The sequence below is a fragment of the Filicampus tigris genome, chromosome 20 (assembly GCF_054856515.1).
Source record: "Filicampus tigris isolate MCC_2025a chromosome 20, RoL_Ftig_1.0, whole genome shotgun sequence".
In the NCBI taxonomy this organism is placed as follows: Eukaryota; Metazoa; Chordata; class Actinopteri; order Syngnathiformes; family Syngnathidae; genus Filicampus; species Filicampus tigris.
The window spans coordinates 12,793,960-12,820,846 of record NC_141236.1 but is presented as its reverse complement, the minus strand read 5'-3'; the positions used below and the strand labels follow the sequence as shown (position 1 = coordinate 12,820,846).

Genomic DNA, 26,887 nt, shown 5'->3' with positions numbered 1-26,887 from the left:
TGACACGTATTTGGGGACTTTAGAGTGCCTTGTCACAGCGGGAAAAAGCCAGTTGATGACCAGGTTAATGGCATTGCCATTCATTTAGATGGTGAAAGATAATTTTTTTGAGATACGAGTGTTTGTGTTACGAGGGTAACGGAGTAATTAATCCAGCTCGTATGCCAAGGCGCGCGGTGCGTCACATTTCTTTCCATGCGCGAGCACGCGTACTCGAATATTTAGGCTGCCGACTGCGCATGCGTGCGCGATATCGAGCGAGTGAGAGAGAGAGAGAAAGGAGGTGCGGCCATGAAGGCAGCAGGCATTCAAGCCGAGTTCGAATGTGTGCGCATGTGCTCCTCCAAAAGTGCAGGCAGTGCGTTCATCTCTGTCATAGTCTAACTAATGAGTGAAAATGGTTTTTTCAGGAGAGGTTGAAAGCGTTTGGAGCACATTAAGCAAGCGTGGGTGCTGATTTGTTGTGTTTGAAGCAGTTGTTGGCGGTCGAAACTGGAGCTGGCTGCGCGTGACAAGTGCGCGTGCGACAAAGTTGCGTGAAATGTCTCGCAGCAGCCAAGATGACACACTTTGTGCTCCGAGATAGCAGTTTGACAGCACCTTCCCTCGTCGCCGTGTCCACATGGAGCGAACGAAGCGCCCGTGCGCGGCCAGGACCGCCAATTGGCTCTGTTCGCTGCTCTTCTGTCAGGCAGGTACGTGAACGCACCATCTGCATCCAACGCAACACAATGCATTGGGAGATTTTAATTTTACTAATATTATTTCGTCACCTTTGTCTGAAATGACACACTGTTGATTCTTAAACATTTAGAAAAAAAATCGTCTCTATTTGTTGAATTTAGATGGAGACTCTTTAGTAAAATAAAAATACCAATTTCTCTATGCCACTAATTTCATAAAAACGGATTTGTGTATTAATAACAATAATTATATTTGATTGATTTTTCCACTATTGTTTTTTCTTTCTTTTTTTTTACAAAAGTGTATAAACAGCCAAGGTGCGTATTTAATAGTAGAAAAGTATAAAGGCTGCGACTAACAAAAATTTTGAGTGCTAATCTAATATCCCCTAATTAACCAGAATCCACAATTTACCGCCACTGATGGTTATACAGTATTTGTCAAGTGCGTATTGCAACGGCCTCATGTGGAAGAGGGACAAGCTTGCCGGACGTTTGTAAACCACTGTAATGATCAACGTGTCCCTGTAGATGGCGGCGCTGCATCGTTTTGGATTTGAGATCAGCACAGATTTTGAGTAGAAGAGAAAGATCAGGCGGCAAATCGTTGAGTGGGAGAGGAATGCCAGCACGGTGGAAGTCGGACAAGTTTACGCACAGATTCTGTATATGTATGGTATAAAGAGAGTACGTGTTGCCATGTAAAAGGCACTGATGTTCAACTCGAGCCATGTTGTAATAAGTAGTGCTCATGGCACATCTATTAGTTGTGTAGGTGCAAATCGATTATTTTGCCATTGAAAGCCCTTTTTTGGTGTCGGAGGTGTCACAGAAGCCCAAAAATAACAACAGCACACACAACCTGTTAATGAGGCCTGCTGTTGTATTTTTACACAAAGAAAAACCCAGATGAGCTCCAGTAACGAATGGCTCATGAAATCGTGACTTTTGTCATTTTTTGCAAGATAATTCAGTCCAGTCAAAATCTCCACTTTGCCATACTGAAGTGCCATAAAAGGTTGTTTTTTTTTGTCTCTCTTTGTAATGCAGCTTTTTGGAAGGCTTTGGGCACTCCAATGTTGACAATTTGAAGTCTCTGGCTTGAGAAGCTGCTGGGTGCGCCTCGCAAACTGCTCCATTGTTGTGCCTGCCAACAGGTCTGGCTGGGATCGACTTTGCTGGGAAGCTGCGTGGGGATATAAAAAAAAAAAAAAAAAAACCCTATGAAGGTTTATTCCCAAAGGTGACCATGTACTAGCACGCTCTTCAAGACACATCTAGAGGTTACTAGCAAAATGACTAAGATAATAAGAGATGGATATTAAGAATATCAAAGAAATGCTCAAATGGATTTCCAAGTATTTGAGTTGAGAGCACTAGTAGAATGCCTCTTTTACTCGTAGAGCGTCGTTGAGATACTAGCACGAAAACTAGATAACTAGTGAGACAAAACTGCACTACTTGACTTTTGCATGCTAGCAGCACAAGCGGAGCGCTAAATGTTGAGTAGTACAGTTTTATGATGTCACTAGTAGCATTAGTAGAGCAGTACCACTTTTTTTTCAGCCCATACCAAAATTGCATTGAACACCATAACAAAAAATTGTGAACGAATGAAGACCTTTCTGACGCAATTGATGATTCCCTCATGAGTCGAACTGCCGCAGTATAGCGCCAACTATTGCTGAGCAGGACTTACACAATGTCAGATTTTTATTTCTAAGTATCGGCGACTAGTGTCGACAGGCTCCAGGATACTTAATATCTTAGATTAAAGCCTGTATCAGCTAGATATCGATACCTGGTATTGGTACACAAGAGCACGCAGTTGTTAACTAGCGTTAATGACGACGACGCACAAGTGGAACGACCGCTTGCTACTAGTTTCAGTTTCCCCTCTACTCGTGCCACAATCAATGTTAACGCGAACAGACACTCAAGCTTCCCATTGGTGTCAGCTGATCTCAAGTGAAGTTTTCTGCCGTGTGTGTTTCAACAGATGAATGAAAACAAGTGTGTGTGTGTGTTTGAGACAACAGGAAGTGGGCCAGCCACTTATGAATTCACATAATCGCTACGCTTTGCTTGTTTGGCAATGCACCTGTGCGCCCACCCACCAAAAGCCCTCCAGCGAGGCGATTAGCATGGGCGAGAAATCACGTCCACACATTTGCATGCACGAGGCAGGTTTGCTCGGAAGCCTCCCCCCTCCATGTCTATATGGCAGCAAGCCTGGCATCGCATATTTCCACAAAAGCTACACTAACCTACGCTAGAATACCAGGAGTGGGGTTCGAACCCACGAGGACTCTTGTCCATTGGATCTTAAGTCCAACGCCTTAACCACTCGGCCATCCTGGTACCTGCTTCTGTGCTTGCCTTTGCTTTTTGGAGATCTCAACTTCTTCTGCTAGCTTACATTTTTTTTTTTACGGATTGCCCTCACAATGCTGCGTGGCAACTTGTTCACTGTATGTTAGCAAGCCGAGCAACACATATTTCCACAAAAGCTGCACTAAACTACCAGGAGTGGGGTTCGAACCCACGAGGACTCTTGTCAATTGGATCTTAAGTCCAACGCCTTAACCACTCGGCCATCCTGGTACATTGCTGTTGTGTTTCCTTTTTTTGGGGGGGATTCCAACTTCTTTTGCTAGCTTACATTTATTCACAGCTGCTGCGTGGTAACTTCTCAACAATTTTTACAGTTACCTGACGCTTTACGTCTGGATGCTAGCTGTCAGTGATTTTCCCAGATCACCTTTAAGTCCAGAAGCTAGTTGGCTCTATGTTAGCAATGCTAGCATCGCAAATGTCCACAAAGAATACACTATAGTACACTAGAATACCAGGAGTGGGGCTTGAACCCACGAGGACTCTTGTCCATTGGATCTTAAGTCCAACGCCTTAACCACTCGGCCATCCTGGTACATTGCTGTTGTGTTTCCTTTTTTTGGGGGGGATTCCAACTTCTTTTGCTAGCTTACATTTATTCACAGCTGCTGCGTGGTAACTTCTCAACAATTTTTACAGTTACCTGACGCTTTACGTCTGGATGCTAGCTGTCAGTGATTTTCCCAGATCACCTTTAAGTCCAGAAGCTAGTTGGCTCTATGTTAGCAATGCTAGCATCGCAAATGTCCACAAAGAATACACTATAGTACACTAGAATACCAGGAGTGGGGCTTGAACCCACGAGGACTCTTGTCCATTGGGTCTTAAGCCCAACGCCTTAACCACTCGGCCATCCTGGTACATGCTTCTGTGTTTGCCTTGGCTTTTTCTTCTGCTACTGTCTACATTCTCACCACGAATTGCCCTCACAATGCTGCGTGGCAAATTATTGACAACTTTTAGAATTACCTGACGTTTTACGTCTGGATGATAGCTATCAATGATTTTCCCAGATCACCTTTAAGTCCAGAAGCTAGAAGTCTATATGTTAGCAAGCCTAGCATCGCATACCACAAAAGCTAGACTAACCTATGCTAGAATACCAGGAGCGGGGTTCGAACCCACGAAGACTCTTGTCCATTGGATCTTAAGTCCAACGCCTTAACCACTCGGCCATCCTGGTCCACCATGCTAGCTTTTGCATCTTCCCCATAGGATCCGATCCCAGAACCTCGCCCCCATGCTAAGCGTTAGCTGACATCATGTTTGGCGCTTCTTTAGATAGCAAAAGAATTACGACTGAATCAACAGTACCTATTTTGATTCCAGCTGAGCTGAAATATTTGAGGAGTGGTTTGCAAAGAATCTGCGTTTTTATCTTTAAACTAAATGTAATCCAAACAACAAACATAGATCATGCCGCTGAACCACACGCTGCTTCACCATCATCACGTGACGTCACAGCAGGCCGGTTGTAAATGTGTCCTTTCCTCCGATGCCAGTGGCGTGTCACGATAAGATGCACTCTCACGCCGAGGACGAGCTCTTCAAGAGGCTGTTCGCAGGCTACAACAAGTGGTCCAGACCCGTTCCCAACATCTCCGACGTGGTCATCGTCAAGTTTGGACTGTCCATCGCCCAGCTCATCGACGTGGCGAGTCTCGCTCGGCCTTTCTAACACATTCGGAACTTTGTAGTTCTTGTTCCAATACATTTTTACATTTCACTGATGTGGTCATTCATATTCCACGAACCAAAAGCCGGCCAATTACCGCCACCAATAAATACATTCATTCATTCGGTGTTTTTTTTCAACATGTCGGCTTTGTAAAGGCAGAATTTTTTTTTTTTTGTCATTTGGTGTTTCTAATATTTTGGCCTGTGGGTTTAATTTACACATTCACTTTACACTTCCCGTCCGTAGGACGAGAAGAACCAAATGATGACGACCAATGTGTGGCTCAAACAGGTGGGAGGCTGTGCTCCTTTTTATTACTTTGATCCAATGAAACATCAGCTCCAAACTTCAACACACAAACGTTTCTGTTGCGTTCTTTGATTTTTCATCCAGGAGTGGAATGACTACAAGCTTCGCTGGCGGCCGTCCGATTACGACAACGTGACATCCATCAGAGTTCCGTCACAGCTCATTTGGGTCCCGGACATTGTCCTCTATAATAAGTGAGTACACAAGATGCAGAAAAGTTACAGAAACAAGATTTGTATGTCAGGGCTTGGTTTAATGAGTTGTTAGTGTAACCGCATATATTTTGAAAATACCCCAGAAAATTCTGTAAGTATTTATTTTCATAGATCATGCTGTAAAAACGAGTTGAAAGTGATTTCAAACTCATTCGGGATGCCGGTTTGTGGTCCATTTACAATTTGAGCTATTTCTATTGGTGGGCAACATGTGAAGATAACTGCCGTGACTGTGGCGCCATCTAGTGGCCTCGCATGAATGCGTCTCCACAAATCTCAGCTAGGGGACAGTTCATTAGGGACACAAGCTCAGCTCCGAACTGCGTCGAAAATGCGGCGCTAAAACGGCCGGGGGGCCTTGTGCTCAATTTCTCGACAGCGCGGACGGCGAGTTTGCGGTGACCCACATGACCAAGGCGCACCTGTTCCACACGGGCGCGGTGCGCTGGGTGCCGCCGGCCATCTACAAGAGCTCGTGCAGCATCGACGTCACCTTCTTCCCGTTCGACCAGCAGAACTGCAAGATGAAGTTCGGCTCGTGGACCTACGACAAGGCCAAAATCGACCTGGAGCGCCTGGAGACCTCGGTGGACCTCAACAACTACTGGGAGAGCGGCGAGTGGGCCATCGTCAACGCGGTGGGCACCTACAACACCAAGAAGTACGACTGCTGCCACGAGATCTACCCGGACATCACCTACTTCTTCATCATCCGCCGCCTGCCGCTCTTCTACACCATCAACCTGATCATCCCCTGCCTGCTCATCTCCTGCCTCACCGTGCTGGTTTTCTACCTGCCGTCCGACTGCGGCGAGAAGATCACGCTCTGCATCTCCGTGCTGCTCTCGCTCACCGTCTTCCTGCTGCTCATCACCGAGATCATCCCGTCCACGTCGCTGGTCATCCCGCTCATCGGCGAGTACCTGCTCTTCACCATGATCTTCGTCACGCTCTCCATCGTCATCACCGTCTTCGTGCTCAACGTGCACCACCGCTCGCCCAACACGCACAAGATGCCGCGGTGGGTGCACGCCGTTTTCCTGGATCTGGTGCCCAGGTGGTTGTTCATGAGGAGGCCGGCGCCCAACGCCAGGCGCCGCAGGTTGATGGTGGAAAGGCGGCGGGGCCGCAATGCTTCCGGGGTGAGCGTCAGCACCTCGGCCAGCTGGGGCAAAGACGCTCCCGCCCGCTCCGTGGAGGATCTGGAGCTGGGGACCCTGACGTCCTATTTCTCCTTCCGACCGCCGTCGCCGCAACAGCAGAAGACGCCGACGCCGCAGAGCGTCAGGCAGATGGCGGCGGGGCGGGCCGGGGCGGTCAAGCCGACCGCCAAAGGGGAAGTCTCCGGCTCGGACTTCCCGCTCTCGCCCGGCGTCATCCACGCCCTGGAAGGGGTGCACTACATCGCCGACCACCTGAGGGCCGAGGACGCCGACTTCAGCGTGAGTAGTGCAGAAATCTACCTCGGCTAATTGCTATTTGTGCGGCTGCTGCTGCTACGAATATCCCGAGTGATGATTTGGATTTTGTACGGCATATAATGGTACGGTGAGGTACGGTAATCCGTTCCAACCTCCCAAAAACAACAACAAATATATGTAATGGGTTCATGAATCAGTAAGAAAAATGGCTCTCAGTAATATTTTATTCCAGCTGTTTGTTATATTCAAGCATCACGTTACTTTTATTCAACGTCGCTTCAAGTTTTGATCAATCCAATTTGTTTTGAAATAATTACGCTGGGGCGGGGAGGCCATCGGGAACAGCCGGTGTATTTCCGGGCTGGTCCCAGCCTAACCCCGTCTGCAACCCCGCCCATCGATGATGACTTTTAAGCGTATGATGGCCAATCCCCCCCCCACCCTTGTTGACTATTATTTCTCGTCACCGCCCGCTTTTCTCGTCACCGCCCCCTCCCCTGTCGCCGATTATTTTCCAATGCGTGACAACAATAAATTTGATATATTTTGACGCTTGTTTGCATTCAGGTGAAAGAAGACTGGAAGTACGTCGCCATGGTGATCGACCGCATCTTCCTGTGGATGTTCATCATCGTGTGCCTGCTTGGCACCATCGGCCTCTTCCTGCCTCCTTGGCTCGCGGGCATGATATAGACTCCGACATCTAGACTGACAGCCGTTTTATATTTCAGTGAGCCAAACGGTGCTAATGCTAACATTAACATTGCTAGACACAACGTACACCGTGTAGGGTGTGCATTGACGAATGCTAGCATGTCAGCTATCGTGACTGTTTCCGTTCAGGATAACGAAATTGGTTTATTTATTACTGAACGAGTACGTTTCATGTTGCGTGTATTTATTATTTGGGTCGCAGCAACAGTTGTGTTACTGTTCCAAGCTGTGGACACAAACATGACCCTTTTTTTTTTTTTCTTGGATTATTTTATTATCCATACCACTCCAATCACGTGTTATGTGTCGTAAAAGTGCGCACGACAGTGTATATAAAATGGAACTGTTGAGGTGGTCGTCATGATTACAAATGCTCCAATTTCTTTGGTGAGGAGAAGTCTCCATTTTGTCAAAAGCAGACACACGCACACGAGGATGTACAGCGTATAGAACATATGTACAGACGGCCGAGCGGATAATTTAAAGGCGTGTTGTGAGGGCGCGTCGCGTCGCTTCAGGGCTCCGCAGGCTTGGCCAGGTTGGCGCGCACGCGGGCCTGGTCGACGGCGTCCAGCATGTTCTTGCTGTCCATGGCCAGGTTGTGGGCCGCCGCCAGCATCTGCTTTCGGCACTCGTCCCGCAGCGACGTGATGGCGTTCTGCTGCGCCAGACGCATCTTGCTGATCAGCTCCGCCATGTCGTTGTTCAGCAGCTTCTGGGTGCCCTCGATCTGCGTGCAGGTTAAAATGACTCAAGAGACCCAATGAAATGTAAAACGTGACAGAGTAGCGTGTACCTCGGTGCGCACGGACTCATGCAGAGTGGGCAGGATTTCGTCCACGCTGCTGATCAGTTCTCTCAAGGCCATCCCCACCGACTGCGAACACAACAGCACTTCATCAGCCCATAAAAACACAACGGAATGATGAAAACAGAGCGTTGGGAATAAATGATGACAGTTTCCTGGAACAAATACTAAAGTTGAAACGGGATTGAAGATTTGGGATCGTTTGTGTCACCTGTACGACTGTGACGTACTGCTCGGGCTGCATGTCGACGATGTCGTTCTTGAGCTGCACCACCATTTTGACCACGTTCATCACGCACGGGTAAACCTTGTCGTCGGAACGGTCCAGCTCGGCGGTGGGCGCCGGCTAATTCAGAAAAAAAAAAAAAGAAAGATCATTTCAAAATTAAACTCAAGCTGGCATTAATCATAATGCGAGAATTGTTGTCATAACCTGTGCTGTGAGCCGAGGAGGCTTCAATGGCGGGCCTGAAAGATACAAGACACCTAATTAGGTACGCCTTACATTTTTCTCTTTCATTAGATGTTTTTTTTTTCTACAGGTTTATACATAGTTTATTTGAGTACATTTGATCTTTCATCTGTGTTGTGGCACTGCAACTCTTAAAGCAACATAATGAACACAAACAGTGCCGCAACACAGCACTGGGACAGACAATAAAAGTACTCACAGTCATATATTCTTTATCCTCCGCAAAGACCAACTAACAGTGGCGTACTGATACAAACATTGTTATTTTCCTTTAGAAATGTTGAATTATTTTACTTACCATTTTCAGCATCTGCCTCGCCAGACTACAAAGGACAAAAACACACGTGATGAAGGCAACATCAGTTTGGATGATCAAACTACCTCAAGTGAAGACAAAACCTACCATTGGTGGTGGGGGTGCTTCTGGTCCCATGGGGTCCTGCAAAAGAACAGGCAGGTTCATTTTATAGCAAACGGACATGGAGCCGCCCTTCGGGACACTTAAGAGGGGCACATCGATCTTAAGACTAGCGGGACGCCCTCTGCGGGCGAGGGGGATCCCGTCGTCTGGCACCCGCCGCGGGGGACAGGTGGACACAGCGAGCGGGTTGACAAACGCGAGCGAGGCTGTGTTCCCCACCAGGAGTCGCTCCTCTTTCTCCAGCCACATTTTGTCGGCCGCCATCTGCGCCTTCTGGCGACGTAAGGTGTCGCGCATTTGCTGACGCTCCATCTGCCAAAGGCGCTGGGCGTCCTCGCAGCTGTTGGGCTCGGCTCGGGGGAACTCGTTCTCCTGCAGGGGCAGCAACAATCCGACAAAGATTCCGCTTGCATCATGACACAATTTGTTTGCAACTCAGTACCAAGAAAGGTCACGTTTCATTCTTTGTTGACATGTTTTGCACCAAAATGAGCTTGATTGCTAAACTTACGTTTTTTTTATTCTATTTAATCGTATTGTATTTTATTTAATCTAAGACGAAAACAATTACTTTTAATTAAGTTTAGGCTAAAGCTAATCGTATTGTAGTATTACGTATTGGCCTATTGTTGGCAGTGTGGCACACGGATGAAGGTAACACAGCTCTACGTCAGTTTAATGACCAGAAGAAGAAAGTCGCGGCCAGGACACCAACGAAGAAAAAAGTGGACGCACCGGCGCGGGAAGCAGGAAACATGGCGGAGCGAAATGTTTCGATAGATGGCGACTGGATAAGAGATAAAAGCTGCGTGGGTGAACTTTAAAAAGAAGTAAGCGCTGCTCGATGGAAGACGAGTATTGACAATTGGCACTATGAAAATAAAAACAAGAAAACTACATTTGGCAGGTAAGCGCAGCGTGAGTGGGGATATTTGAAGGGGATACTGTTAACTCGTTGATAAGGTGAAGAAAGTGGAGGGAAAAGACGATCAATTTAAGTTCTTTCCACGAAAAAAACAAATGGGAACTAGGTAGGAAATGTAGGAACAATTGTTTTGAAGAGGGTCTTTCAAGTTATTCTTGGGGTCAGTGACGAGAAATGAATTTGAATCCAGTTAAACTTAAAACCTTAATAAACAACCATCAGGTCTGAGATATTGTTCTTGCAATGGTGTTGAGGGGCTGAAACGTAATGATTTAAAGATGTGTGTGTCAATATTTTGCTGGTGATATGTCTCATATTTAAATGTACACACATGCCCATCTTGTTTTATTGTTGGGCTTGACTTTGAAATGTTACAAGAATAAATATTTGCATATTTGTCCGCTCATTGATAAATGGAATATAAGCTTGAAAAATATCTATGACCACAGGGAGGTAAAATTGTTCATTCTGCTAATTTTCACTCACGGGTGTACTCACTTTTGTTGCCAGTGGTTTTGACATAATGCCTGTGTGTTGACTAATTTTGAGCTGACAGTGGCAACTCGAGTGTCCAAAGCTCACTCATAACTTGAATTCTCCTCCAAAGCAAATGGTCCGCGCAAATTTGAAAAACTCTTAAATTGAGGCGCTCACGGGTCAGCGGCGTCTAGATTTGAGCGTCTTTTTTACCCCCATGCTGCGACGTCGAGGGGACCTGATGGGCAGCGGCAGAGTGTTCATGGAGTCCACAGGTGACTGATATTCACACGGGCTGGCCAGGTCCGGCGAGCTGGCGCACAAAGCTTCGTTCAGCTGCGGAGACACACCCGCATATTTTGTTCAAGTTTTCTTTAAACCGACTTAGAAGCCGCGCTGAAAAGTACCTGAATGTGCAAGCCGATGCTCAGCGTGTTTCCAAAACGTCCCGCTTTCTTTCTTGAAGGCTGCAATTATGACAAGAACAAGCGCATGTGTTTATTGAGTCGTTTAGCACGTAGCATGCAGCTTCTACCTTGGGGGGTGGCTCTGAGAAGTTGAACTTGGTGTCAAAATATTTGGTGGAGCGCGCTCTGTCGCGATTGCGCTCCGCTTCCTGCTCCTTCTCCATCTTGTGGACGTCGCTGGCAAAGACATTTGAGTTAAAAAAAAAAAGAATAATTAAAGGTGGATCCAAGAAGTTAATTTTCAGGAACGTATTAAATGTTTCAAATTTAGATAAAAAAAAAAAACACATTTAAAAACGTATTTTACAAAATGTAAAATTAATGTGTATATAAATTAGATTTTTTTTAATGTTTAAAAATACCTATAGCTTTTATTAATAATAAAAATGTGAAATCTTTATAAATGAATCCATACATATGACCAGACCACTGCAAAAACATCACTTTTTCCGACTTTTTTATTTTACTCAGTAAAATGAGCAAAATGAATGAATTCAAATGAATGATACCTTTACTAGCTTAATGCTAACACACATTGCAAAACACCATATACAGTGTTGCAGTGTTATAACCCTTTAACAATGAATTGTAGGCAGACAATACAGCAATACACACAGGCATACATTCTTTCTCCTCAGCGAAGAACAACTAATATAACTACAGTGACTGAGTCCCTTAGAGTAGTTGCATTGTTATTTTTTCCATGACATGGCTCTCTTTCTGAACAGCGATGCGTGTACGTTAGCAGATAAGGCTCCTCGCGGATAGAGACGTGCCGTCGTACCTGATCTTGACCACCAGCTCGGTGAAGTTGGGCCTCTCTCTGGGGTCGTAGGACCAGCAGCGCGTCATGAGGGAGTAGAGAGCTGGCGGGCAGTTTTCGGGCTTGGGCAGCCTGATGCCTTGCTCCAGCTGGTTGATGACGTCTCGGTTCTCTAGCCAGAAGAAAGGCTGCTGGCCTCGGCTCAGGATCTCCCACATGCACACGGCTGCGGGGGACATAGGCCATACCGGGGAAACAACTCAACTAGGAGGCCGCGTTTTGTACACCGGGAGCGAAAGCAGTCGGCTACGCGACTGCGATTTTGGATTTGAATTCATGTCACGCAAAGTAGTGATGCTGGAAAATGCTCCATATTTACTAATTGTGTTTTTGAGGCTGTATTGCTCCCTTTGTAGTAAATTAAATGACTAGGAATAACATTTCAAAGCATAAAATCCATACAGTTAAAGCTAAAAAAAAAAATGAAATGAAAAAAATGAAATGAAAATTCTACTGACCAAACATCCAGATGTCGCTGGCTGAGGTGAAGCGTCTGAAATTGATGGATTCCGGCGCCATCCACTTGATGGGCAATCGTGTCACGGACGCTGCGATTTAAAAAAGGCAATCATCATTGTTTTACATTTTCATGTTGATATCATAATCTTGCTATTTTAATCATCATCATTATTCATTTATTATTTATTTGACAGGAAGTAGAAATTTACATCAGGAAGTCAGCCTCTGGTGCCATTTTCCTGTTTTCTTCTGCTGGAGCACAGCTGGTAAGTGTGTTTATTTTTCTGTTCAGTGTTTTGGTTATCTTAGTTGCTACCTCGTCGCTATCAGGCGGAATCCTCGCATCTCCAAAGTGATGCAATAAATAAATAAAACGATGAGCAGACTGAGCAGTTGAACAGGTCTACAGTTTACCTTCGTGGCTGACCAGTTCCTTCTGCACTGACGCGCTCGAGTAAAACTCAATACATCTAACCTACTACAAAGTATTTTAACTCCTTATTGTCTCAAAAACAAAGCCATCCCGACTTTCAATCTTGAGGTGACATTATGCGGCGCGGCTCCCGCAGAGTAAGGGAAGAGATCTTCATGTAACACTACGTTTGTGATTACGGCGCTAGCATTCATTTGCTCCGCTAACCTTTATAGTACTCTTCGTCCTCGATGTACCGTGACAGTCCGAAGTCTCCCAGCTTGACGCAGTCGGGACTGGCGACCAACACGTTTCGAACGGCAATGTCTCTGCAAAAAAAGAGGCAAAGGTGAAAAACGCACATACATGACGGAGGGTAAGGCAGAACATTGTGGCGTCGGCTGACCTGTGCACCATGTTGACGCCTTCTAGGTAGACGAGTGCTTTGCAGATTTGCAGGCTGAACAGCACCAGGGTCATGTTGCTCAGCTTGTTCTGGTTCTGAGTCAGGTATTTGCCAAGCTGGGAACACGTAACACATTCGCAGCTCGCAGCGTTATTTGATGAATCAATTATTTATCGCTATCTCTACATCGGATTTTTACGCCTTTCGTGTATTGTTGTATTCTCAGTTTGTATGTGTTGCTGCTCCGTGTGTGTCAAAGCAGCATTTATCTTAGAATTACCGTAATGTCGATTCATTTCCTTTAGCCCCGTCTGTGGTGCTTCGCATTATATGTTAGCGTTAAGCTAGCAGGCTGCTCCGATGCAATAACCCAAAACATACTGCCACGGCAACCCAAAAAAACATATGCAGTAGGAGTCACAGAGTGGAATAGCTAGTCCCCAGACCTCAACACAATAGCGAATCTGCGAAGGATCTGAATTTTTGACTTTCGACTGACCTCTCCGTACTCGTAAAGCTCCATGACGATCCACACGGGGTTCTCCTCGATGATGCCGATGAGCTTGACGATGTGAGGGTGATCCAGATTCTTCATGATCACTGGCAGGCATGCCAAAGGAGAAGTGATTTCAAAAAAAAAAAAAAAAAAAAAAGTAGTTATTTTTGAATGAATTGGTGATGAAACATACCGGCTTCGCTCATGAACTTCTCCATGACGTCGGCCGAGCAGTCCTTGCACGTCTTGACAGCCACTTTCACCTGGTTTCCATTCTGATACGGTTACAAGACACAGCGTACATGGAAATTAATAATATACACACACACACACTATTTCAACCGCATGTGGCCTTTTATATGCCCAAAAATCAGTGAGATTATTGTTTCTGATGTTTTCTAAAGTGCACTTGTAGTTGTCAGACTTACCGCAGCTGCGTAAACGCCGTCGTAGACTTCGCCGAAAAATCCCTCGCCGAGGATTCGCCCGAGTGTGATGTCACCGCGGTCAATGCCGTACTTGACAACTTAACAAAAAAAAAGTGATGAAATTATGAATGGAAATGATGGAGCTTTGCAAAATAACACGTAGACTGTTAAAAGCCATTTTTATTTCATTCTGAACGTGACACTGTGAACGCCACCGACCTGATCTGGGCCTTTCGTCCATAATCTCACAATAGATGTCCGACCCTGAAAGTACAAAATAACTGATGAGGAATTTCACGGACCCAGCAAGACAATAAGAAATACTGCACAGAGTTAGGACAAAAGCGTACCCATACTGTGTCGCAAGCAGCTGGTCTCCCTTTGTCTGGGGAGAAAACATCCGGTTCAAAACTACAGCTTCACATTGCGAGGCCACTTTCGGGGGCCCAAAAAATGGACTCACCCAGTTGGAATCTCGGGCAGGGAGTTCCTCGTGCTGGAATCTAACAAACATCACATAAAACACAAACGTTAAGTTGATGCTTCACGAAGGAACCAGGTGTATGTTTGCCTATAGATACCACAGGATGGCGGTAGAGCACTACTTTTCTATTTGGAATGAGGGAATTGAAGTTGCCCCAAAACAATTGCAAAAACGCTAAATATAAAATATTGTATTCTGTTAAAAAAAAAATATATATATGTGCTTTTTACCGTGATTTTGCCGGTAGATGATGGACTCCTCCGAGTTGTTCTCCAAGCGCCAGTAACCGTCGATGAGATCCATCATGTTCTCGGCCATGGGCACGGTGGCCACGTTGATGGACAGGTGCTGTGCGGGACAAAATGACAATTGGAGACGGGGATAAAAGGGTATGACGGCGTGTTTTTTGAGGCGGGGGGGGCGGTGTTCCGGGGGTGGTTCGTACTTGTCTGGCACCTTCGACATCAAGATTGATGAGAGCCTTGCCGTCGGCCTGGGACAAACATTGCACTCTCTTGATCTGCTTGAAGTCAGCCAGAAAAACGGGCTGAGGAAGACATCGGATTTTACAGATGTTGTCTTTATTAGTATACACATATTTCAAAATACATTTTCCCATGTAAATAATGCTACTTAATTAAAATAATAATAGAAAAAAAAATATGACTAAACTAATATGTGCCAAAGGCACTTGACAATGACGATTCAAAATGTAAACATTTTGCAGCTTGTCTCCCTTTATTAGTATACACATATTTCAAAATACATTTTCCCATGTAAATAATGCTACTTAATTAAAATAATAATAGAAAAAAAAATATGACTAAACTAATATGTGCCAAAGGCACTTGACAATGACGATTCAAAATGTAAACATTTTGCAGCTTGTCTCCCAATTTACAGATGAATTTCGATTTGCTGCTCAGGCGCTGCCATACCGTGCTGAAAAAAATCCATCATGTCGTCGATTATTCGACTTCGGACACGCCTCCCATCATGTTATTGTCGACCACATCAACAAATTTTCAAATGTGCTTTTCGAAAACCAAATCCGTGCCATGCTCACCGCCGAGTTCTTCTGCGTGCGTTGGCGGATTCCCCTCCCGCCGATGACCAGCTCCACGGCCAGACTCCAACCTTGCTGTTAATGCACGTCGTCCGCGTAAACGACAACAACAACCAACTGGCGGCCATCTTGAATTGCGCGGCCTCCTCACTCACCACGAGCTCACAGGGGAAAACCTCCTCGTCGTAACTGGTGAAGTCCTTGAGCGTCTCGAAGAACTTGACCATGCAGTCGTCCTCCTTGAGCGTGGCGAACTGCTGGAACGTCTGCTGGATCAGCTTGCGGAGTTGCTTTGACTGGACCACGACGAGGCAAAATGAAAAAAGTTGCGTTCAAACGAAAAAGTTACACACAGAGCACAAAGGTGGAACAAGTTTACTACCTTCATGCTGTTAATCAGCTCCGGAGGGAAGAAAAGGTCCAAGCCCACCTCTTTTCTTCATGTAGAGCGAAACGGTAAGAATTAAAGCAACGAGCGCCACTCAACAAAGCTGCCATTTTAAAAACAAAACGACGTGAACGTACTCGAGCAGCTCAAAGTTGGACTTCTTCTCAAGCCCTTTTGCGTTCATGTCCTTATAAAACCTCCTAAAAAGCAAATGTAAAGCACTGATCAAACACTCAAAGTCAAGCTGCCATTGCTGCCGTTCAGTGTATTCGTCACCTGATCTCCAAGCAACCGAGCTGTAACGCCATGCCATCGCTGACCTTGCTGGCGTGATACTGCATGTAATCACTTCGCACCTGACATCAAATCGAAAACAAAAATAGATCACAAACAAGAATTCAAATATCCGACATCGAGTCGTCCGAAAGAATGACAGGTTTTTGTTCACTATTGTCTGTCATTGTGTTAACGCGATAATAGATGATGAAAGAGTCTGTAGCGATCCAACCGGCCTCTACTCCTAACTCCATTGACCACTTTGGGTAAAAACAAAAAATCAAAGTTGAGAGCAATCGTCCTTTTCAATGACCTGTTGGTAGAAGTAGACCAGCGTTGATCGGTCGTCTTTGAACTTTTCCAGGAAGTTGACGGGGATGTATCTGATGCGAAGGTCATACCTGGTAATGAAATGACAAGAAAGTGAAGCGCGCTCTCCCCTCGAGGAGAACTCTGGGGCTTTTACCTCCACTCGGCCTCCACGTGGTTGCTCTCGTAGCGCTGCTCCACCTCCTCCACGGTCAACTCGGGGTGCAGCCAGTGGAGCTCCTCAGATTTGAGGTGCTTCAGTAGCAGGCCGAAGCATCCCGCGTGCTCCACGTTCGGACCCAGACGCCCGCTGATCAGGATGGATCGGATGATCGCCTGAGGGTGAACCAAAGTTCATTTTTAACCCCATTTTTGTGTTTTTCGGTTATTAAAAAACATGAAGTAAAGCATTGAATTTTAAAATTGGATGTTTTTAAAATACCCAATAATGGTCAAATCGGTGCGCCCTACAAAGACTTTGAACCTTGCCCTGTATTTATGTACGATTTGCTCAAACCGTAACTGGAGGTATGCAAACATAGTCCACTTTGTTGTCATATGTTCTGTTCTTAAGATAGAGCCGACGTCATTGCCACGAAAATTCTCATATACGTTCTTTTCATTAGACAGCTGTAGTATGTGGCCAAGCTGGCCATTTTCCTTTGTTCTTTAGCCGTTGTGCTAAGCTACGCTAACAGGCGCCAAGATGGATGTTACGTCAATGTTTTTGTTTTGTTGATCAGTGAGATGAATAGTGCCACTTGCTGCTGCTACTCCTTGTTCGTCAACCGTTGTGTTCAACTATGCTAGCAAGATGGATTTTACGTCATTGCCTCTTGCTTGTTCATGTATGTTTTATGTCTGAAAATTCTAGTCAAAGGGCATCATTTAGTCATCCATTAACGTTTTCACATTGTCGTTTGGTCAATAAGCTAGGCGGGTCGCCTTTGATCGTTAGCCGTTGTGCTAAACTGTGCTAGCGTGGGCCTTCCTGTCCATGTGCAGTGTTAAATTATTGCCATATTTTTGTGTGTCGTGAGGTTCAGAAAAGCACAAATGAATCATATCTTTCCGCTCTGATCCAAAGCAAACAAGCAACAGAACCGATTAGTAATAGAAACGGTCCAAAATAATGCTCCACTCCTCATACTACTCACCCTGATTTGCCAGGAGCTGTCACACTTGACCAGCTTGAAATTCTTGCCCAGGTTATTGTTGGTGCAGAAGCACACCTTCAGGATCTTGACGGGCCCGCCGTTGCCGGCGATCGGCAGCGAGTTGGCGCCTGGCTCGGTGGCGCTCTGTCTCGGGCTGGGCACCTTCCAGGACAGAGTGTCGCCGGACATCACCTCGTACATGTTCACGGTCGGGTGGGCCTCATATCATCCTGAAAAGTGTTTCCCCCAAAACAGATTAGTGCACGTTTCTACAGCGTTTAACGTGATGTTAGCAAGCTCGCTGACTTTCATGAGAGGAAGTTCCATTTTTTTAGTTCAACGTTTAGGTTTTGAAATTTACAGTGAGGTCATTGACTTGCCGTATGGTGGCAGTAAACTCAACTCAAGACGCTTTACAATAAGCGTCGGGCACTTTCTTGCAAAACATAAAACAAAGAGAATAATTAGTTGCGTATTCAAAGCAACCACATAGCGTCTGCTACTCGAATGATAACAAAAAATTGGAAACTATACACACCTGGGCTAACAATTAGCATTTATGTTAGGGCGTCGTTACCATTCACGCAACGGATGATCTGACCACAAGCTTTGCTAGAAGAGGCAGGATAACAATACTCAGGCGTATATTCTCAATCCTTTCCGGAAAACTATTAGTGCCGTAATGATGAGCCAAGAGGAGCTGTCTGTCTTATACTGCCCCCAAGTGTCCAGAATGAGCAGCACAATTGCAGGAGAAAACAAAAACGGTTCAATTCTTTTTTCATTATATTTAGCTACGACATGACTGTATGTATTTCGAAAGCTAAACTAAGATAGACTAACTCAGAGCCAAGCTACATATCACCATGGCAACGTGGACCCAATGGCGTGCACACCTGCTTTAAATTCCAAACTGAGAGTGCGTTAGCTCGGCGAACGGCGCGAGAACGGGCGCTTTAACTCTAAAAACAAACCCCTATACACAACTTAAAATATTTAACTGCTCCGTAACACGAATCCACCCACCTCAGAATCCGTCAAAATTTGTTTTTGTTTTTTTCCCTCTCTCTGCGAAAGGCGGCTCGGCGTGCTGCGTTTGCTTTGTGTATTCAGGCTTGTGTTTTGTTAGCCTGAGGCCATGCATTCCCTAGCAGGGCCATGTGTGTGTGTGTGTCAGGACGAGGGAATGAGAGGGCGGAGCGTATTGCGCCATCACCTGGGCGTGGGAGGCTGCCGGACGGATGGATCGACCGCACTTGACGTGAAAGACAAATGAGTCGGGAAGAACGCTTGTGGAATTGAGAAATAAATTCCTAATTCAAGCGATGAACGGGTCCAGACACCACCGTAGTCAATCTTCTTTCCCTAGTTGGAGTTCCTCCAAGTACTGCGCAGCTATCTCGCTATCTCGCTCGCCATCTAGCTATCCATTGATCCATCCGTGTGCGCACACATACACACACAAACACACTTGACCTGTTATGGTAACAACAAGCAGTGCAGGAAGGAGATCAGTCTCCCAAAAGAAAGCCAGCATAAACATAATAAGACACTCGTGTTCACACACAGTCTACACGTTGACGTGAATGATGCCTTTCATTCCATTCTTTTTGTGTCCGTGTCAGATTGTGAAGAATGACAACGAAATTCCACGGCTACGAGTGGCGCAAATACGCACAAAGCGGAAAGCTAACTTCAACCCGTTATGATTAGGGCATCCCTAAAATGGGCTTCTACTGGAAAATAGTCATGTTCTGGCTTCTTCCGGGTACATACATACAAGGTAAATTACATTCAGTGACTTTCCCCATGAGGGAAACGCACAACATATATATTTGGATAGAAACAAAGAAGATGGTAATGATGCTAAAGTAAGTGGCCGTATTAGTGGTTGTTTTCCGCATGGTATAACGACTATATGCTGCTGAGTTGTTATAGTGCCTGTCTAGATGTGCCGCTGCATCTTTTATGTTCAAATATCCGTCGCTTATATTGCTCTAACACTGCGACATCGATGCTAGTTTTGTTAGCTTTTCATAGCGTTTTGCATTGACTGTAAGCATGAAGCTTGCAGATTTCGTTTTTTTGTTTTTTTTTAATGGGAGTCAGCACCCAAACTCGCAATGTTTTAAAGCAGGTCCGATTAACCCCGAATAAAGTTGCGACTCGTGGAGGGCTTCCGCCATGTTGCGAGTTGACTCCAGGCAGGCGGTGACGCGCCGCTGCAATGTGGCAGCTTGTGTGCTCACCTGCACAGACTTGCACCGCTCCTCGGCAAAGGTCTCTCTCAGAGAAAATGGCAGCTAAGACCACGTCTTTTACTCCTTGCGAGTCATTTCATCACTTGGAAGAAAAACAAAGAAATAGAGACGCTTTACACATGTATAACACGAGCAACATGCTCATTAACTACCACAAAGATGATTTTTAAGGAAAAATCTTGGCCTATTTGTGTTTGGTTTCCTTTACCTGCATGTTTACATAACCAAGGTGTGTCACAGCATTTATTTTTCATACATGCACAGCAGAGTTGTTTTGTATGAAAAGGAAGAAAAGTGGACGCTTACCTGTAATTGTGTGTTAAATCCGTTAGTAATAAGACGTATTCCACTTGTGAGAGAGTGAGAGAGTCGTGTGGCAGCTGGCCTCTCTCACTCACGTCCCGTCTGCCGAGTGGAAGGGAGGTGGGAACACTTCCTTATTGCTGCAAAAGCGCACGGCAAACAGATACACAATGGCCGAGGAGAAGTGGTACGGATTTGAAATATTTTGAAACGGGCTTCATAAAAAATTTGAGTTAATGGTTTTGTTTTGAGGCAATGTGTTCATAACGTTAACAAGTTTAAAGAAAGTGATTTTTTTTTTTTTTTTTTCCCCCTCTTGGGTAACTGAGGCCTTGACAACCGTACATCCCCATATGCTTTGGCACGAAATGGAATACAGTTTACTTTCCATGTATGCTGTGTAACCAAGGGCTCGCATATGGAACATTTGTGATAAATTCCATAAAACGTCAATTTTTGGGATTTTTTGTGTTCAAATTTTTGCTAAAAAGAAAATTCAGGAAATATAAGTTGGGTTCAACAGTCATTGACATTTAAGGTAACGTCAAGTGACAGACTTATTTGGAAACATTGCAATATTATTGTGTATTATCAGTTATGAACACCAGAGGACGCCACGACTCAAGAAATAGCACACTTTGGAACACAAGTTCTTCTTCAATAATTTAATTTCATTGAATATTCTTTGTTTTCAGTCCTCCAAACACACTTTATTGCTATCGTGCTATATTTTAGCATGCTGACTGTTAGCTTGTTAGCTTTTGATCTATTTCTCATTTTATTATTTACAAGCACATCCATACATTTACATGAAACAACAAAGTTTGACATATTTATATACGGCCTGACAGAAGGGGAACTAATGTTTGTGTGGGTGTCCAAGGACGCGCTTCAAAATCTGTTTTTCCACACGTATTTTATATTCACCCAGTCATCCTTCAGTGCCCCTGTACCAGGGGAGGGTCTTTTTTGGCGCAGTACTGTGCAACGCAGACAGCTGTAAGGGGTTCATGTCTGGGGCACAACAACAACAACAACAGCAAAGCACGCCCGTGTAGAAGGCCAAGAATCTACAACAGGTGGCTGGGACTTGCCCGCGTTCGCACGCTAGCAGCAAGGCAAGGCCACTACTATGTCTTTTAAAAACAAAAGCCTTTCAAAGTCATTCAATACATAAAAGGAAGATCAATATATTGATGCAAAACATTCAACTGAGAGAGTAGCTTAAGTGACCTTGCGCTGTATCGCCCCTCGTTTGCGCCAGCGCTATATCGCAGATTCTTAGTACCGGTAAGTCCAAATTTAGAGTCGTTTGTGCGCTTTCGGTGTCCTGCGTACAACGTTGTGCCGCAACTTTCCTGTATTGTAGTATTGTTATATGCTCTGTTTGTCTGTGTTGCTGCTATGTGTGTGTAAAAGTAGTAGTTGTTTGAAGGTTCACAATTACCATAACAGCCACGCTAATTTCCGTTAGCCCGTCAATAGCATTTCCCACTATACAATAGCATTAAGCTATCGGACTTGTTGTACGAAATAATATGGTTGATGATATGATGATTTGGTTTACTTGTTGAGGAAGTTACAAAAGTATTTCAGTATAATCATTGTAACTATGAAGTGTATTATAAGAATACTACATGTTTTTATTTAGATTTGAAAAATTGAACTTTTTCATAAATACATTTGGGTGCTTCTATGTGATATTTTATGTCAAAATGGTGATACTAGGTCATTTGATTTGAAGTTGCAGTTCAGTCTCCCTCCACAGGAGGCACCCTACACTAAATAACTCGATGTGTGGTGCTTTGTTATTGTCACTCCTGTGAAGCTTTCTTCCATCAGCATGACTCTCTCCTCTTTTTTTTTTTTTCTACCCACTCCCTTTGGAACAAGTGATGGTACTGCTGACTGTGTAACTACTGTATTGCCACAAGACATTTTGGGTGGGACATATCTCGACTATTTTTAGGGGGACTGCTGCGGTGGAATGAAGTGTTATAAAAGCCACGCTCGCTCCGGCCGGCCCACCTTAATGACCACTGACTCCGCCCTGAAGCTGCCAGAGCTGACCTGGAATGCTTTCATCTTACACATCCCAACCCCTCACCACCACTCCTCCTTGTGTGTCCTCAAATCATACGATGGACTGAGTGAACCCCGGTTCATCGTGGCCAGTGATGGTTTGTGGCATAAGTATGAGGTGCGATGCTATAGAAAAATGCCCCTTACAGAGTTGTCTTTTTTCAAAGAGATGCAGTGTGATGCATCATTTCGTAGTAACGTATGCCCACGATTGAATTCTCCATTTGTTCACCTTTTGACTGCTGGAATGAGCGCCTGCAGGAGGGTGGGGGAGGTCGGTTTTGGTTAGCAGGTGCGAGGGTCTGGAGTGTTAATGTGGAGGCTCGCTCATGCCCATTCAGCGTGGTGGGGGGACACAGTGTACGCTGAGGTGTGAAATGGCCCACTATAAACCGTGGCTGCATTATAATAGATTGTGGGAAGGGGGTGGGGCAACTGTTGGGGTTGAAAAAAAAAACAAAATTCACAAGAGCCCCGGAAAAGCTTTTGTGGAAATGATATACAATTAGGACCCTGTGAAGTGTTGTACCAAAAAAAAATGTAAGGTAGAACCCACAACTGAAAGTCATTGAAGATGACGATAAAACCCTGGATGTGCATGTTTTTTTTTTTTTTTTTTTTTGTCTTTAATATTTTTTTCCCGCAACCCTCATCCTGTTCAGGATCTCTGGGATGCAGGAGTCCATGTGGTGATTTTTTTTTTTTTAAAATAGCATTTGACTAAATATCATATTTATTTTTTAATTTTATTGCCCTTAGTCTGTTCAGAGTCTACGAGTTGCTGGAGCCAATCGCAGCTGATTTTGGGCAAGCGACAAGGTGAGTTATTTTCTTCTACTAAAAATCGAACCTTAACCTTTTTGATCAGTATCTTTGAAAATTATGCATTTCTACTTATTTTAATGTCAATAATCAGCCTGAATAACGTTGCTTGAGATTGACAACTGACTTTGCTGTGCCTGAAGTAACACCTCCAAAATGTAACTTTGACCTCAGTGGCCATCGAATATTATTAAAAAAAAAAAAAAAAAAGTCCTTTCTCCGAATAAGTCTTTTTCATTCTTTTGACTTTTAGCCAACAGTCTCCTAAAATCAAATTTAAATTGAAGCTCATGAGAGGCTTCTCCCGAATATGGAGTGCTGAGGGGTCAAAGGTCAGATAGTCTACTTGGACCCGTTGGCATGGACCGAGGCGTTCCCCTCTGGGGTTTGTTTGGACATTAAAGGGCGTTGATGACACTGCCTGCGCGCTTGGCTGCTTTTTAATGACCGTCAGCTGCCGTAAGAGGTGTGTCAAGTGAGAGTGCATCATGAAAAATAAAAATATCCCTAACCCCGCTTAAAATATATTTAAACTAATTAAAATTCCTTAGCACCTGCTTCTACTCTCTCGCTGTCAAGAAATGAGAAACCATTGGATAACACCGACTTTGACACTGGTGTCCAAATTAGAAGCGTAGTGTGCTTGCTTCAAGCTGTTAATTTGCCACACAGCAAAACTGTGCTAAAACAAAAGAAAAATGAAACATTATATATTTAAACAGCAAAATGTTCCAACAAATCATGGAACAATGCATTTTCACTGCATGTATGGTAATCGGACGCTCAAACGGCGCTTTTGTTTTCCAACAATCCGTTTGCACGTACATGACTCACCTTTTATGGTTTGACTCACATCAGGTGTGTAGTGACATTATAAACAGCCCAACAGCCGTGCCCGTGGTGATCTTCACTACTGAATACCTGCGTCTGATTGGCTGTTGGTGGTAGTACTACGTGCCATATATGGAGGTTTTCCCAATGCTGACACTCGTCTGGGTGGGGAATGCACTTCAACACAACAGTTGCTCAAACTAGCGCAAGAGCAATCTTGATAGACGTGCATTCCATTCACCATTCCAACAAATTCCTTGTATAGTCATAGATGAGACTAAAATGAAAAGTTATGCTGAGGCTCCACCTCCAGAGAAAATTGGCAAATCTTACAGCATGCACATTCATAACATATAACTATAAAAGTGTATACTGTACCCATAATAAATATTTACGGAGAACGCACATCTAGCTTCGACAAAAAAGCGGCGCTAGCAATGCTAGGTCAGCATTAGCAGTGTAAACAAGCCGACGTTAGCCACGGCTGCTACGTTGTTAGTGTGACTTATTCGTAATGGACACTAAATGTTATCGATTTGAAGTTTTCCCTTTGAGATTGTCCAATTAATTAAACATCAAACTGAGGTGAAAAAGTTACGAGTTGAGCAGCAATGTTGCTAATTCTGTGTCGCTTTTGTTTTTTTAGTTTCATGCACTGATTACCGTCAATGCTTTTACTAATTGTCACGTAAGGTGACTGCCGTGACTACATTGTTGACATGTGCTACATTAGTTAAAAAAAAAAAACAATCAAAACATAGTTGTCCGTTGCCTTATCGCGGATCACTTTTCACGCTCACACTGTATCGTACATTTTTTAATTGTACAATAATTTAATATGAATAAATAATAAATTAATATTGCAAAGCAGAACCAGCTTACACAAATACACTTCTCTCATTTGCTGACTCCCATGTCACTTAGCAGGCCAGACCCCGCCTTTTAAAGCCACACACATTCAAAGTCACAGATACTACAGTGTTGAACGTAAAGATACATCCCCGAGTGGACCAAATCAATGCCTGCACCTCACATGCAGATTTTGTATTGGCATTATGCAAGATTGTTAGAAATGTTTATGTGAATACTCAAAACAATCGATGTGATTATCTGTAAAACAAAAGAAGAAGGTCATCTAAGAAGTGTTTACAAGAGTTTAGGAAAGTTTGGAAAGATTATGGAGAATAGAGAATGGCACAAATATATGATTGCTATTTGTTGGCTTTTCGTCTACTGCGGGGGGGTTCTGGAACGCAACGGCCACGATAAATGACTACGACGACGATATAATGGAAGCAAAGTTGTTTTTGTGTGCCGTCGAGGCAGGAAAGAAGGCGCGCAGGCAAACATGCACTCGCGCTCTCCCTGGAAAGTGCTCGCTTGCTCGCTCGTGCACGCGCGCTCTTCTCACTCGCGCACAAACAAACAGCCCACCTCAGACGAAGCGCCGGGGGGAGGGGCCTGCCGGAGCGATGATGTCACCCCTGTAGTCAGCTAAGCCAAGGCTTGAGATAATGGTGACATTTCAGGGAGGGTGATGTCATTCTTCTACACTCGCCCCGCCCCTTTCTCTTTCTTTCCAGCTTTTCGGAGCCCCCCGCCCGCCCTGCCGCAACAGTGCTCATCGCTACAATGTGCCAGACTCTTTAAACGCGCGTGGGTGTCATGTGGGTGTCATGTGCGCCGTTGTGGGTGTTTGAATCTGTGGCCGTAGCGCTGCGCTCGCCTCGTTTTGCCGTACCAAAACGGCATTTTCTCGCGGATTGTGCCAGAGTTCATGGGTTGGTGTGAGCAAGGATGTTCCATAATGCAAAGCATTTGAGTGCACGTTTAACAACCCCCCCACCACCTCCAAAACCCCCCCATGGCCCACTGAGACCAATCAAGACCGCGGAGCTCCTTTTTGCACCAAGTCCCTTGATGAGTTGGTCACCCTGAGGAGCTCGTGATGTAAGGTTACCCCCCCCCCCCCTTTTGTAAGGCACAGTGAAGCACGGCTACATCGCGGTTCTTAGTTGCCTCGTATTTGGATTTTTTAATTTCCTCAAGGTGACAGTGAGGCAGTGAAAGCAGACACTAAAGAGGACTTCAGAAAGTGTATTTCAGTAGGTTCAATGTGCTGCCTACCTGATGCGAACGCTGTTAGCTAATGCTAAGCTGCATACAAAATAAAACTGCAGCTCTGCTTACCTTTTGGCATCGGCATGATATGATGACGACGTAGTCAGTGTAATAGTTGCCCTGTGGATATTTGCCCTGCCCGACTGATCACGTCCTGGGTGGAGAAACGCTGTTTGCGGCAATTATGAAAATTGGCTGCACTCTTGTGTGACTTTGTTTTGTTCTGAAATGGACAGGTAACAAAAGATTTACTTGGCTGTGCGTAGGTGCGTAGCAACCACAGGTAATTTCAAGGTAACTTCCACAAAGTAAAATCCAATAGTTCACAAAGGTGTGTGTGTGTGTGTGTGTGTGGGGGGGGGGGCATTTGCATATTATGGAGATTTGGTTTAACCTACTTTTGAGCGGGCCGATGGCAGCGGATAGTGATGTTTGAAAGCCTGCAAGGCTCGTTGAAGCCGCTCACCGGCAGTATTTTTATCCCATCCGCCGGTGCACTTTGGCCCCGTCGAGTTCTGCCGCTGCTGTCTTTCTTCCCCTGTCGAGAGGGCTCCGTGCAGCGTGTGTGAGCTGTAAACAAGTTGCCGCCCCCCACCCCACCCCCCCCCACCCGCTGCGCCGCACACACACACACTTAGAAGCACATGCTCACACACTCGGGCTGTATCTGGGCAAAAAGACCTTTCTGTAACTATAAACATCTGTCTTGTCATGTGATTGCATTTACATGGAGCACAAGCAAGTTTGAAAAAATGTTTTTTTTTGCGGTGCTGGAATGG

At 45.0% G+C, this 26,887-nt stretch overlaps 3 protein-coding genes and 5 non-coding genes across 14 annotated transcripts in view; 2 read left to right on the top strand and 6 right to left on the bottom strand.

Moving 5' to 3' along the window:
- Positions 1 to 125: 125 nt before the first annotated feature.
- On the top strand, positions 126 to 7,797 carry chrna2b (cholinergic receptor, nicotinic, alpha 2b (neuronal)). Its single transcript, XM_086019252.1, has 6 exons — positions 126 to 695; positions 4,580 to 4,731; positions 5,002 to 5,046; positions 5,149 to 5,258; positions 5,659 to 6,721; positions 7,268 to 7,797. Exons 1-6 carry the CDS (start codon positions 623 to 625, stop codon positions 7,391 to 7,393), a joined length of 1,569 nt encoding a protein of 522 aa, XP_085875378.1. The 5' UTR covers positions 126 to 622; the 3' UTR covers positions 7,394 to 7,797.
- Positions 2,962 to 3,044, bottom strand: trnal-uaa (transfer RNA leucine (anticodon UAA)). The gene has a single exon. It is a non-coding gene; the product is annotated as a tRNA-Leu (tRNA).
- Positions 3,205 to 3,287, bottom strand: trnal-uaa (transfer RNA leucine (anticodon UAA)). Its single transcript has one exon. It is a non-coding gene; the product is annotated as a tRNA-Leu (tRNA).
- Positions 3,530 to 3,612, bottom strand: trnal-uaa (transfer RNA leucine (anticodon UAA)). The gene has a single exon. It is a non-coding gene; the product is annotated as a tRNA-Leu (tRNA).
- On the bottom strand, positions 3,855 to 3,937 carry trnal-uaa (transfer RNA leucine (anticodon UAA)). The gene has a single exon. It is a non-coding gene; the product is annotated as a tRNA-Leu (tRNA).
- trnal-uaa (transfer RNA leucine (anticodon UAA)) lies at positions 4,178 to 4,260 on the bottom strand. Its single transcript has one exon. It is a non-coding gene; the product is annotated as a tRNA-Leu (tRNA).
- On the bottom strand, positions 7,214 to 26,653 carry ptk2bb (protein tyrosine kinase 2 beta, b). 4 transcript variants are annotated; one of them, XM_086019251.1, is made up of 34 exons: positions 26,507 to 26,653; positions 26,178 to 26,331; positions 20,256 to 20,392; positions 19,938 to 20,031; positions 17,689 to 17,918; positions 16,689 to 16,867; positions 16,536 to 16,623; positions 16,223 to 16,302; positions 16,084 to 16,146; positions 15,941 to 15,995; positions 15,714 to 15,854; positions 15,559 to 15,633; positions 14,938 to 15,039; positions 14,723 to 14,840; positions 14,472 to 14,511; positions 14,359 to 14,393; positions 14,228 to 14,272; positions 14,009 to 14,106; positions 13,774 to 13,855; positions 13,584 to 13,684; positions 13,085 to 13,200; positions 12,907 to 13,007; positions 12,266 to 12,355; positions 11,769 to 11,973; positions 11,053 to 11,161; positions 10,925 to 10,984; positions 10,731 to 10,853; positions 9,335 to 9,487; positions 9,098 to 9,133; positions 8,993 to 9,017; positions 8,656 to 8,690; positions 8,434 to 8,568; positions 8,211 to 8,291; positions 7,214 to 8,144 (listed from the first exon to the last, which is right to left on the bottom strand). In XM_086019251.1, the coding sequence occupies exons 5-34, from the start codon at positions 17,887 to 17,889 to the stop codon at positions 7,929 to 7,931; spliced, it is 2,988 nt and encodes a 995-aa protein (XP_085875377.1). In that variant the 5' UTR covers positions 17,890 to 17,918; positions 19,938 to 20,031; positions 20,256 to 20,392; positions 26,178 to 26,331; positions 26,507 to 26,653; the 3' UTR covers positions 7,214 to 7,928. The 4 variants fall into 4 exon arrangements, with proteins under 4 accessions (XP_085875377.1, XP_085875374.1, XP_085875376.1 ...); XM_086019248.1 differs by having other exon boundaries at positions 9,098 to 9,487; XM_086019250.1 differs by lacking the exons at positions 19,938 to 20,031; positions 20,256 to 20,392; positions 26,178 to 26,331; positions 26,507 to 26,653 and adding an exon at positions 18,905 to 19,005 and having other exon boundaries at positions 9,098 to 9,487.
- Positions 9,281 to 26,887, top strand: part of bmf2 (BCL2 modifying factor 2) — a 49,261-nt gene continuing 31,654 nt past the window's right edge. Inside the window, exons 1-4 of one of the 4 annotated variants that reach the window (XM_086019263.1) lie at positions 9,281 to 10,022; positions 12,277 to 12,371; positions 12,461 to 12,532; positions 23,094 to 23,153. The gene's annotated coding sequence lies outside the window, so the exon portion shown is untranslated. The remainder of the gene's footprint in view (positions 10,023 to 12,276; positions 12,372 to 12,460; positions 12,533 to 23,093; positions 23,154 to 26,887) is intronic. The other 3 variants (XM_086019265.1, XM_086019264.1, XM_086019266.1) reach the window with 3 other exon arrangements.